Here is a 13,925-nt window from a genome sequence, read left to right as displayed (position 1 = left end):
ACCAGTCTGTAGAGAGAAAGGAAAAAAAAAAACAGCTTTACAAAATAGCTCAGCAAAGTATTACTCTATGGCATTATGTTGTTAATAAAATCTCTTTATCTGAAACTATAATTTAATATTCATGTATCTAATTTACAAGTGACAAAGTAATGTACTCTAAAATTAGAGTGTAACCAGCAAAATACTGACTACTGTAAACAATACGAGAAAAAGCACAACCCAAACATTTCTTAGTAGATCAAAATATGCAACTTTTAACTGGGGAATTATTTTAGTTGTTGATATTGGTTTACACATAGGTGTAATTATAGCTTGAAAAAATTCTTCAAGTGGACATTGTTTTTTGTTCTTGTTATTTTTGTTGTTGTGGAAGGAGTCTTGTGTATATACATAAAGTCCAAGAATATACTACTACAGTTTTGCTTGTTGATTTAGTTGGTATGAATGCTTGACATTTTGGGAGAAGCCCTCCCAATAAGCCAGTATATATAATTATTGTCTACTTGTCTGATTTGTTTTTCAGTCAACAAAAATGCCATTTTTTCAATATTTTGATGCTTAAGAGTGAAAAAATGCACCTAATGTAAAATTACATAGAATGTTAGACTGCAGCTCTCCTCTCCAAATATTAGTGGCCTTAATACTTATGAAGTGTGCATTATCCTGAAATCAAAAAGTTATGTGCATACTAAATAAAACAGAGCAACTACATACTGAACAAACAGTGAGTCTTAACAAAATCAACATGCACTAACCCTACTCTTATGCAAAATTAATATCTTTCAGAAAACTGCATCCGACCTTTGGCCTTCCACAAAGGTATAAATTTTGTTCCTTCATCATACGGTTGAACTTGTGTATTCAAATCCCAGTTTTTTTAGCCCATTGTCACAAAATGTGCTGCTCCATTGCTATAGCCTTTGGCTGCCCTCAGGCTCCTGAAGAATCTGTTTTCTTACAGTCAACTTTAAATATGGTTGTAGTGAGCCTCATACAAGTCCTATTCCTTATTCCTTATTCATCTTCTTCTGGTTCCTGTGATAAAATGGGTGTTTCTTCTTTTAAACAAGCACTAAAAAAGCTGAGAATTGTGCTATAAAGGTGGTATTTACTCTTCTCTGATGTAATGTAATGACCTTCATCAGGGTAGATCTAGGACAGGAAAAATAAAAAGAAATAGATTTTGAAAACCAATTGATAAGATTTTAAAAGCATTTGTATTATCACAGAATGAATGTATCAGACAATGTTATGGATTCACTGAAAACATTTAAGTTGCAAAGTGAAATTCATTTATTTATTTTTAATTTAAACCATCATTTTACAGCCTGCACAAAAATCTCCTAGTACTGAAGATATTTTTATGTATTTGTTTAAAATGGCCTTTCTTATTTAAATTTTCAATATTTAAGGGAAATAAATATTTTCTATCAAATATTGATGAAAATAACTGTAGTCCTTAGAACAGTCTAGTAAAATGTGTATCAAATATGAATTATAAACTGATTCTAAAATGTATACAAATACTAAGCAGTTAACTTTTTTCACCTATATAATAGTTACAGTGGAATAATTCTACAAATGGTTGCATTGTTAGTGCTGAAAATCAATATTGATAGTGACTCTGGATGGCATTCTGACGGACAGCTGATTACAAAAATGGAATATATTATTTTAAAAACTGGAGCAGTCCCCATCAAAATTAAATACTTTAATAAATATCCTTTAACTGTTGAGTCATACATGTCTCTATTTTCCCATATAGAAGCTCAGGATACTTCTGATTTTCATCTCCAACATGCAATCTCCAGTTTGATAAAGTTTCACATCCTATCAAAAAATTAAGCAGCTAAACTCTTTCCCAGCATTTACCCAGACAGCACATGTATAGTTCGAAAACTTACTTTCCATGAGACAGGTATTATTTTAAATAATGGGCTTGGAAGAACTGTGAAATCTATCATCCCTTATAGTGTGCAAAACAGGATTAATTATCGAAAGTCCAAAATCATGGCCTTTGAGTAAAAACTCAAAGAAAGAACCTAGATTATAGAGGGGAATACGATTGATCAGGTTTGCACCTTTAAATACCTTGGAATGGTTTTACATGCCAAAGAATCACGAAAAGGATCTCAAGATCATGCCTCTTGGGTAGCATTATGATCTGCTGCCATTAGGCACTTCTTTTTCTCCTACCACTCTTAAATTTTTAAAATCCAAAACATTAGCTCAGATCTTGGAGCACAGGTGAGAGTCTATGTCATAAAGAATACTAGGGAAGTGGTGCAAATAAAGATTTGAGAGCTATTTTTGCTACCCAGACCTGAGGCAGTCTGATGATCAATTATTGGCTAAAGATCCTGTTCTACTCCCCTTATATTGGCAAAGTACTATACTCTAAGCTGAATAGGTGCTATAGAGTCCAAGCTAGCAACGTATGGACTCCTGGCCAGGTTCCTTCTTATCCTGAGTTATGAAAAGGATATTCACTGAAAGGATAGATGCTATGGAGCACCGATTGGAGGTCAATAAGATCCCATGTAACAGCTGAGCCTGCGCTTATGATCTTACTTCAGCTTTCCTTTCCTTTACAGACTTGTGATGGTTGTAAATGCAAGGATTGGTATGAAGTAATCACCGTCGTAACTGTGAATGGTCACTAATGAGGCGGCCACTAAATGAGGCAGTCACTGAACAAGGACTACCTGTACTACTGAACTGTAATTTCCATAGAGATATATGGAATTCTTTTATTTAATCTCTTTTGCAACGGTATCCACAATGCTCAGACCTTTATTATATAAAGCTTGTACTTTGTCATTCTAATGTTAGCATGACCAGTTATTTCTGGGTTGCTGTGGTTAAAGTGCACCATCAAATCTATCATCACCATCTATCCCTGAGTATTATGTTTTTATAAGTTTTTTTAAAATTTTATCATTTATCTCAATAAAGTATGTTTATATTAACTTTAAGACTACATCAAGTAATTCGTTTAACTTAACAAGAGGCCATAATTTATGTTGTAATCCATGGAAAAATACCACTATTTCACTAAATATTAAAAACAGTATACCAAATAATTAAAATGTTCAAGCAGCAATGGATCTGAGGCTATAATACAACTTGATTTCAGGAGACTCTGGTTTTATCTAAATCTGTGTACAGTTCTACTACTGGACTTTTGTCAGTGCTAAATGCCATTAGATACAAGGCTGCATTTCTTTCTTGAAAAACTAATTGAGCAATTCATTAGACCATATCCAACAATACATAAGTTATACACTAGGACTGCCTCTTCCCCTGTGTATACCACAAATATGCTCTGAAAGTACCACTACCTTCTGGAGCAGATTTTAGGGTAACTTGGGAGTATGATTTGTTCCGGCATAAAAGCTGACTGAGTGACTTTGGGCCAGTCACTCTCTCTTAGCCCAGCTCACAGGGTCGTTGTTGTGGGGAAAATAGGAAGAGGAAGGAATATTAGGTATGTTCCCCGCATTAAATTATTTATAAAAATAATAAAGGTGGGATAAAATATCTAAAAAAATGATACCATTCTATAAAGCCCAATGATAGTAATAAAAATGATCTATAGTAGCTAATTGTATCCATATCAACAAGAAACATAAGGGAGTTTTTAAACATAGTAACGTCTTCTCATTATTTTAAATATGTCTAAGCAATCTGAGGAGGTATAAGTAAAAGACACTATCTTATAATATTTTTATTAAACATATACAGTATTAGTGTTATGTAGGCATATTTTTCAAGTTAAAAAACTAGTGTATGAAATTATTTTGATATGAATCTGTGGTAAAAACTACACATTATTCATTTTATAATGTATATTCTGATTTTATTATTGCTTAAAGTATTGGTTTTGTTTTTTTCTCCTTTATTGGGTCTAGTTTGAGTAAAATAATTCTCAAAGATGTTTAAATTATAGATAGGAATATATAGATAGACAGGCTGATAGTTTCTAGACAAAGATGTATTTTAAATACATGCAACAAAGAACACAATAAATCTTCTAAACCTGGTTAAAATTAAAACATGTTGAAAGATGCATAAGCTATGACATTCCTAAATATTACATACCTGCATAGTATAATTCACTCCGGCTTTTATTAGATGTTTAATTAATTCTGCTGAGTGCTGAAAATGGACTTTAGCTATGGGACAACAACATTTGAGTGTTAGTGAAAGCATTATTAATATGAAACAGTTCCTGCAGATTAGCTCAATATAGTCAAGATTTTAGTGTAAATGCTTTTTCTGTTTGTTAAGTATGTGATAATACTCTTTCCTAGACATTTTACTTTTTTTTTTTTTAATTTCATGAGAAAAAATTATAGCATAGTGGTTATAACCACAGCTCATAAACTGATTTCACCTTGCAAGTGTTGTAAATCTCTTTTGGGAGTTTAGTTTATTGAAAACTTAGGTAGTTTATGGACTCATGAGGTACTTTAGGTAATTTACAATACAATCCTGTCCATATCTGTTGTGAATTAAACCCTTCTAAATTCAACAGGACTTATTCCCACAAATGTATTTATATGGCACATATATTCAAATCTGCACGTAGAAATAGCTGTACTTCAACCATGTTGCTATTCTGATATCATGTATATTAAAAATTCTGAAGAATATAGAAGGATATTGTATAACAATATTTCTCAAATATTGGTAAGGTTCGGAACATTTTGAGTGTGTAAGTGCTGACATATGCAACTACAATAAAGATAGGTTGGTTTTGAATTCTAATTATTAAACTAATCTTCCCCTTTATTATATTGTTATCAGATTTCTACCAACTTCTTAAATGTCCTTTTGGAAACACTATTAAACATGTATTTTGCTATGATATACAGGAATGCAAAAACTGCATTTAATAGCTCAGTCCAGATAAAGTGATTTCATTTTTCTTTAAGTGTATATGTTTAAATATTGTTTGGATTAAATGAACCTCAGTTTGATTAATACATTCCCAATATATAGAAACATATCTAGTTCTATTTGAAGGAGGTTTTAGCTACTCATTAAAAGCATACACAAACATATAAAATGTGTCACACTGATGTATTGGAAAACAAATAATTACATATATACAATTATTCTCAAAATTTGTGTTAGGACAGTAGACTTTCTGTTTTTTGTTTTGGTTTGTTTTGCTACAGCACAAAGGCTATATAGTTCCTGTGATTTGGAGATTCAAACAGGGGCAAGACAATCCTAGTGGTTGTCTCTGAAAGCTCCAATATCAAATATATTTTAGCTCTATGGATATGTTGATCTACTGAAACCAGTGAAAGGCAATAAATCTACATCAGGCCCAGTATTAATATTATTTTAGTTCTTTTGCATCTAACCAATGACAGAAAGAGGCAACCTTGAAGGTTGGGGGCAAGATGGGGATGAGCCTTCAAGTCTGGACCAATGGTACCTGACCCAGAAGGACAGCAGTAGGCTGTCGCCTGACCCAGAACTTGAGCAGGACAAGATCTCAGTCCTTACACATGCAAAAATATTAGGCATTTTCTCAACCTCCTTTCACCTGCTGCCTCACTACCATCTCCCATGGAGCTGGGAGGCACTCCAGAGCACAATGTGCTGCCGCTGGTGGGGAAAATTGGGGTAAATAACTGTCCTTTTCACTTTTTTTTGGTGGCAAGGCTCTTTGATTACTGAAGAAAGTCATACCAATGGAAGGTGACTATTGGTATAACCCTCAGCTTTGTTTTATATTTAATCTGATTGTCAGTTAATATACTTAATGTAACTGAAATACTTCCCGTATGGTAAAAGTACAGAGATGGTTATACATGAACAGTAAAGAAAGCATCTGCTTAGCACAAAAAATGGTCAATTTAGAAAATTAAAGGTCAAAGCTTCCTTCCTTCCTTCCTTCCTTCCTTCCTTCCTTCCTTCCTTCCTTCCTTCCTTCCTTCCTTCCTTCCTTCCTTCCTTCATATAGTTGAAGAGCATCTTTAATTTGTAGTTTTACTATTTCCCTCTTAGGGAAGTAGTTTAAGGAACTAAAATATCTTTTTGAAAATCAGCTAGGTAAAATGCAGCTGATACACTTTTTCCTATCTATCCTCTATGACACTAGGGAAAAAAAAATAACTGGACTGAGTTTTAGTTTTGTTCACAACGACACACTTCTATAAGTGAAGAACTCTGGACAGGCTGCTAGTTTCTATATCAAATGCTATATTCAACAATTCCCAAAAGTATTGTGTACATTTTTAGCCCTCCTGCCTGGGGCACCTAAACACTTGTTTAGTCTGGGCAGTGTTACTCAGAATAGCAACCATATGAGCCACAAAGTAAAATATATAATCTATTATGTAGAAATGCAGAATAGCTCACTTCAAAGCTACAGTCAGGTAGCCTCACTAAATGTACAAGAAGAATCCTACCCATCCATATATTATTTATATTTGTTACACTAAGCATTAAATTTCATCCGTTTCACATATTGCATTTCTATTGTAATGTCCTCTTATATAAGAGGAAACGACGCTTGAAGCATGAATGCAGAGAAAACATATAGAAGTGGGAGGCACTGATCCTTTGATGATTCTCTCCCACAGTATCCCTGTGTCATATATGGAAATGTCAATCTTATCATAACTCAGTGAAGCAGGCCTGTAATGGGCACACAAACTACAAAAGGTAATGAATGTGACTCCAGAGCTACGCAGCCCAAAGAGAAAGCCCAAAGAGAGAAAACAGTAACACAGAGGTGAGGCACAAAGATTTATTTTGTAAGCAGTCTTGCAGGGATGAATGGAAACCATACGACCTGAAAAAAATAGCCTTTCACAATTAGGACATTTCAATAATCTAGCTATAGATGTATCAAGAGGGTCAATTTACTAAAAGAAATTATACATCTTTGTTCCACCTTACACAATTTGCCAGTGGCAGAACAGGAATAATTTAAGTGGTGATTAAATTTTGATGTTTGACAGTTATTAATGCATGTTGCCTTCTAACAAAGACACTGCATTCATAAAATTTAAACAAATTGGTCCCTTCAGCTACAAAGGGTTACCAATATTCATTTAAGGGTAATGTCATCTATTTGGACATGAAAGTGTCTATGGAGTCTGACAATGGGATCTCTAGGGATAGACAAAGCTAAGCATTATAAAGCTCACATACCCTTGCAAATGTGCTCCATGCTTGTCCCTCAGTGAACATTTGTGGAAGACAAACAACAACTATGAAAGTGTTTTTTGTGTTAATACTCACTATCAGCTGTCCCATGGATGATTAATAAATTTTCTTCCTTAAAGCCGTGAATATTGTGTAATACACTGGATGCCTTTTGGAAAGGAAAAAAAAACATGCACATCTGTGATTGATTTACATTTCAAATAGCTCTGGCACCCCACCCAGATCCATAGTATATCCCACTTACTTGGTAAGCATTTTCTTCCTTAGATGGACTGCCCAGGTATCTTTCTGAAAAGGCAGATGCTGTACATGGGAAATAGGAAAACTTAATAGCTGTTAAACTACTTTTAGAGGAGTGTGCTAACGTGTATGGCCTGTTATATTTAAGCTCTGCCACAGAACCCAGTGAAGATGGGATGCAAACTATCCTCAGCAGGAAAAAAAAAATATTTGCTTATCATCCAGCATTATCCCATTTGAAGCATTCTGAAAGACATCCGTCCAATCAGCAGGCAAAGGTGGGGAGCAACATGCAGACATCCTCATTACTTCTGGCTGCGAGGTACTGATACAGGACAGCCATTTGCGATGCTGGGCGATGTGTTGCTGCTGCTTCACTGCCAGTGGAAAAACACCAAGGGAGCCACCCATTTTAAATGTAGACTGATTGATTGATTGATTAATATATCTGGTAGTGTGTTTTAAACACAGAGGAGGCTAAATCACCTTCTGAGTGAACTGTCTGCAATTTCTGAGTTCATATATTATATGATGTCTCAGCTGCAATAAAGAAAGGGAAAATGAGCTACCTGTGGAACAACCTGAATGAAACAACACACTCACCATACAGTCTCATGTCCGTAATTGGTGCAATCACAGCTCCGCACTTGAAAAGCCTTTCGTTGGACTTCAGAATCATTGATGCAATGTATCCTCCATAGCCCTACAAAACAACCTGATGTGAGTTATAATGTGCTCATTATTTCCTTGATGAGGCTATTCTTTCTTATACATTTCCATAGCTTTTATATCTATTTCTGTGGGGTTTTGCTATGCTTCTATACGGTAGGTATAAATCAAAAGTTAAGTGAAATTTTTTTTAAAAATTGCAGAGGATGCTTAGCTTTAGCATACAATTTTAAGTGGGTCCAATAATATGCAACATGTTACCGAAATGCTTATATGCTGTTATTAAACATAGGCAGGAGGAATTAGCTCTTTTAATCCTTTTTATTAATGTAGAGTACTGAAGCTGTAACACTCCTGAGCTCAAAGCTGCTGTTGATAAGTTAAGTCATGTTTATTTTTTTTATATATACTCAGAAATGGGCATATAGCCCTGAGTCTAATTCCAAAACCTGGTACCACTGATCAAAACAATCTCTCTTTCATTCAGCAGCCCACTGGGCAGGAAGAAAATGAAGGAGAAAGTCAAAGTGAAAAAAGGATCATAATTTAAAATTGATATGGCTATGGCTAGAAGTAGGTTTCTGAAAAAATAAATGCCATATTTTTTCTTCCTCCATTCCTCCTAAAGATAATAGTAGTAATACTAATAAATCTGTTTTCATTGTGGATATTTTCCCCTTACAATAATAATAAATATAAGCAAAACATAAAATAATAATTATGTCCACAATAAAAAAACTATTTTTCTAAAAGATCTTTGAGTTATGGTATTGGGGGAATCTAATTTGATCTAAAGTAAGAAATTTCTAATCCATGTAGAATTAAGGAATTATGAAGTTGTAAAATAATTTATAATTTCATCTTTAAAAAACTGGTTATTATTGATAGGATGATGCAAGTTTCCTTTTTTATTCATTAAATAACATAAGTGCTCATCATTTTCTAGTTTCTGGATAAGTCTTTGTCCAGAAAGAAAAACAAAATCCGAATGGATTAAAAAAAAAAAAAGAAATGCAAAGGGACAGAAGAGAACATAGGCAGAGATAAAGAATTAGGGAAGCAGGAGGTGGGGTCAAGTGTGGTAGATGGGAACAGAGAACAACAGCTCTTCCTTCCCCACTTTAGTTACCCATTGTCAAGTTCTCAAAAAGTTGTACAGTATGTATAATGCTATAAATATTGGTTTCAATGTATAGAATCAAATTTAATGTATTTTCTACTAAGAATCAGGTAAATGAAGAAAAACATGCTGATGATTTCTATGGGACATCTATGATCCTAACTATATTTATGACACATTTCTAGTACAGTTACGTTTTATATATGTATCTGTTTTCTATATAATATAGGGTTAAGGCCAGCTGATTTTTTTTAAAAAAGGTTGTTTCTACTGATACTTTAAAGAGGGCTTCAATATACTGTATAGTGAGCCTTTGTAATATCTTGCCTGAGGAGGAGTTTTGAACGAAAACTTGCATACTGTTTTGTATCATGCTGGTTGGTCCTAACAAAGATATTATCTTCCTATGCATTTTGGAATTTTCCCAAGGAACAACATTACTATGATTGATTTTTTTTTTCCACCATAGTAGTTATCATTTTTGAACAAGTAATCTGTTGCTGTAATCTGAAAATTAAGCCTACAATCTAATGCTCACTTTTCTGGAAAAAGGACTGACCTCAGTGAGTTTTAGTGTTGGATATATACTGTAAAGAATATATTCAACACTAAGAGATAGCTTAGGTGAAATTGTCACACATTTGGAAATGTACAGAAACTATCAGTAATGACTGAAGGTCACTAATGAATACTGGAATTATTATGCTTTATTTGAAACTGAATGCAATGACCTGTGTCTGGGCCTGGGGTGGGAGGGTGGAGAAAGAATGAGTTATATTCACTATAAGAGTTGCAACTAAGAAGGACATAGAGAGTAGATGACTTAGAAAAGTATTTTTTCCCCTCTTACAACTAAAAGAAACAAGCATCAGCATATGAAAACTTAGTGGTGAAAGTTGAGAAGCTGAGATAGAGTTACATGGCAGTAAGAATCTTTTTGCTAAAGGTGAAACCGTTTGTCTGACTCATCTATTTATTGCCAGAGGCAACAGCATCCAACAAATGACAGACTAATTACAGATATCCTGCACAGATGGAACAAAAAGGGGGTTACTTAGAGCACAATAGGCTGTAAATTACTATGCATGTAGAATATGAATTTAATAGGATCCTATTAAATTAATAGCAAAATACTTTTACATTTTTCCAAGCAGTTAATTTTGTACAAGAATATCAAAGCAAATGTAATTGCACAAAGCCTCTGTAATGGGGCTGTGAAGAGGTATACTTTCAAAGGGCACAGTGTGATTCTGGGTGTACATAGGTGCACATAGGGCCTCTGTGTGGACCCTTAAGCACCTCAGTTCTAAAGATTATGTGTCTGTGGAGGATGGCTGCTTGATCCTGGGAAAAAGTGCAGCAGCTTTAAGGTATCCCTGAGAGGTGCCACCTGTGCATGCATACACAGTCTGAACCGCATTTGCCCTTCAAATCTGCATTGGGTGCCAAGAGTTGTATGTTGGCAGGGAAAGTTGGAAATCATGGTCATGTGAAAATGGGGATGCTGCAATAGCTGTAAGTGCGAGGACCCTTCATAAGTACCATTTGTTCAGCGCCTTTGCAACTGAATGAATGGTCATAACCCAAGGACTATCTGCAATAGACATGAGGAGGAAAGCACCAAAAGACACAACTTAACTCCACTGCATCTACCATTAAAGGTAGCCTTCTCAACCGGTCTAGCTGCAGGCCTGAGGACACGACCAAATTTTCAGAGATTGCATGGAGGCAGGCAAGTTGGGGGGCATACAGATCTTGGGATGGATGCTGTTGCAAAGGGCAGGTACCACAGTACTGAAGTCTGTTTCCCAGATCTCAATAGATAGCACTATTTAATTAATGGGATCTGGAATAGGCAGACAGTACAGGAGAAAGGTGGTTGCTCAGGTAACTAAGTCCTATACCATGTACGGCTTTATAGGTAATAACCAGCACCTTAAATTGCACCCAGAAGCCAAATGGAAACCAACACAGCTTGCATAGCAGGGGTATTTCATGGATGTCGTGAGGCTTGCGTATCATTGCTCATACCGCTGCATTCTTGACCAGCTGTATTTTCTGGACCAACAGCATATTACAGTAATCCAATCACAAAGTGACCACAGCATGAGTGATCTTGAGGAGAGCCTCTTGATCCAGTAATGGGCTCAATTGGTATACAATGTCAAGGGTAGCCCTTACCTCAAATAAGACACGGACTCACTTAGAGGGTCTAAGGATTTCCGAGTTTATTGAGGTAGAATGCTAACGGAGAAAAAAGACGGGAATGGGGGTGTGGTGGCAGGGTGCCCCGTTTATACTTTAGTGGCGGACCTTGCTCTCCTCCACCCCCCATTGTCCCAAAGCCGGGTCCAGATGGTGCTTAGCGCCGGTATCGCTCTCTGATGGGCTTTCCGGGCTATCTCTGATGTCTTCTCTTTGTTTCCTTGCCTCCGTTCGGTGCAGGTGCATCCCCCGGGGTAATGGGTGGGAGTTCCCCCGATCTGTTGATGGTTTCCATGTCCTGTTTGAGTTGCTCTTCTATTATGCATTGATGGGTTTTGGATTATGTGTGTTTAAGGGATTATGTGTGTGGTTGATGGGACAATGGTTATCCCTTCCTCTTTCCTGATGTGCATGTTCCCCATTGTGATGCATTTATGCCTTGCAATGGGGAACATGACATACAAGCTCAACCTGTACAAAGGCCTACCTGTCCATAGCTGCCACCTCCTTGAGCACAAGTCCCAAGCAAGGCAGTGGGACCCTGTGAAAGGTGAAAGGTTCCCTGCGCAAGCACCGAGTCATGTCTGACCCTTTGGAGGGACGTTTTCTTGGCAAACTATAGAGGGGTGGTTTGCCATTGCCTTCTCCAGTCGTCACCTTTACCAACCTCAGAAGGATGGAAGGTTGAGTCAACCTGAGCCGGCTACCTGAGAATCCAGCTTCTGCTGGGATCGAACTCAGGTCACAGGGAGAGTTTTGGGAGCAATACTGCCGCCTACCACTCTGTGCTACTCAGAGCTAAAGATGGAAAATCCCCAGAACTGGGAGGATCAAACATCCAAACCCACTTGATCTTGCTAGGGTTGAGCTCTATATTAAGCTGGAAGGTAGTGTTGAGTGGCACAAATCAGGGCTTCACTCTAGGCCCCATTTAGTTGGTAAGAGATACCTTGGAGCAGTGGTTCCCAGCCTTTTTGGCACCAGGGACCAGTTTCGTGGAAGACAATTTTTCCACGGACCGGGGGTGGGATGGTTTCGGGATGATTCAAGCGCTTCCTCTTTTTCCCGGCCTTTTATTCTTTTTTCTTCACACCATTTGGACATAGCAGCCAATGGGCTTGTTTTCTCTGACAGGAGGTAGAGCTCAGGAGGTAATGTGAGCGATGGGAAGTGGCTGAGTGTGAGCGATAGGGAGTGGCTGTAAATACTCAGGCTGTAAATTCACTCACACGCCCACCGGTCACCTCCTGCTGTGCGGCCTGGTTCCTAACAGGCTACAGACCTGTGCCAGGGGTTGTGGACCCCTGCCTTAGAGGACAGTATCAAGATTGAAAAGGATTTTGAAAACTGGAGCAACAGACAGAAACTGGAAAGATTAATTTCAACAGGTACAAATGCAAATTCCTACATAAGAAAAAAATCAAAAATGTAAGTATAGGATGGAGGGGACCATACTAAACAGAAGTTCATGTAAAGAATAACTATGTATGTTGGTGAATCATAAGTTGAACAAACAAAACAAAATACTAATTCAATTCTAGGCTTCATCAAGAGTAGTAGTACAGTGTTGCTATCTAGAAAAAGTTATAATTTTTCTTTTATCTGCATTAGAAAGATCACAACTAAAACATTGCATCCAGTTCTGGGCATTACATTTTAGGAAGGACATTGACAAATTGGACCATGTTCAGGGGAGAACAACCAACATGATAAAGGGCCTAAAAGGAATTTAAAAAAAAGAAAAGAGGAATGGTTGAAGGCCTGGAGAAAAAGTCTGTGAGAAGACATGATAGTGGTCTTCAAATATGTAGAAAGTAGGACAGAATTATTCAGAGTAGTTTCAAAAGACAGTAAAAGAAACAATGCTTTATTAAATCACAAAGAATCAGAATTTCAGTGGGACATCAGGAGAATTTGTACATGCCACAATCTACTCAACAATGGAGCAGACTGACTTGGGAGGCAGTAGATTCTCCCTTACTAGAGATGTTTACACAAAAGTGGGATGGCCTTCCTTCAGAGATACTGTACTACCAAATTCCCACACTAGGCAGAGAGTTGAACTAGATTATCTCCAATGTCCCTCCCAACCTTCCATTCTATGGTTATAGAATTTTATTGAGGAAATTCACTGAAATTCACTTTAAGTTCCAAGAGACAAATCACTGAACAGAGTCCATCTATAAAACTATGAAGTCTTGTGTTCTTTTTTCACAATCTGAAACTGGCTGTGAATTTGGGCATGCGGTATGTTTATTTTGCCTGTACTTTTCTTGTTCCAGACTATGCAAGTCATTCCTGTTTCAAAATTTGCCTGATGAAATTCAATCCTGACAAGACTGAATTTCATCAACGTATTAGTTAGATCTCACCCCAAATTTCCCAGATATTTTTTTCCCATAGGTTACAGGTACTTGTGTACAAATAAATTGGAACATCAATGGACCCCATAGTATAAATACCCAATAATCAGGCATAAGGATCTCAACATTACTTTCTT

At 36.6% G+C, this 13,925-nt stretch overlaps 1 protein-coding gene across 4 annotated transcripts in view; it reads right to left on the bottom strand.

Moving 5' to 3' along the window:
• Positions 1–299: 299 nt before the first annotated feature.
• DPP10 (dipeptidyl peptidase like 10) overlaps positions 300–13,925 on the bottom strand; it is a 202,977-nt gene continuing 189,351 nt past the window's right edge. For all 4 annotated transcript variants that reach the window (XM_063288718.1, XM_063288719.1, XM_063288720.1 and 1 more), the window contains 5 exons: positions 8,035–8,134; positions 7,436–7,494; positions 7,267–7,339; positions 4,102–4,175; positions 300–1,152 (listed from right to left, as the gene is read on the bottom strand). In XM_063288718.1, the coding sequence (XP_063144788.1) occupies positions 1,015–1,152; positions 4,102–4,175; positions 7,267–7,339; positions 7,436–7,494; positions 8,035–8,134 (444 nt within the window). In that variant the 3' untranslated portion in view covers positions 300–1,014. The remainder of the gene's footprint in view (positions 1,153–4,101; positions 4,176–7,266; positions 7,340–7,435; positions 7,495–8,034; positions 8,135–13,925) is intronic.

This window comes from Candoia aspera, chromosome 1 (assembly GCF_035149785.1).
Source record: "Candoia aspera isolate rCanAsp1 chromosome 1, rCanAsp1.hap2, whole genome shotgun sequence".
In the NCBI taxonomy this organism is placed as follows: Eukaryota; Metazoa; Chordata; class Lepidosauria; order Squamata; family Boidae; genus Candoia; species Candoia aspera.
Note: the sequence above shows the minus strand (reverse complement) of the source record. Positions and strands in the feature narration are given on the sequence as shown.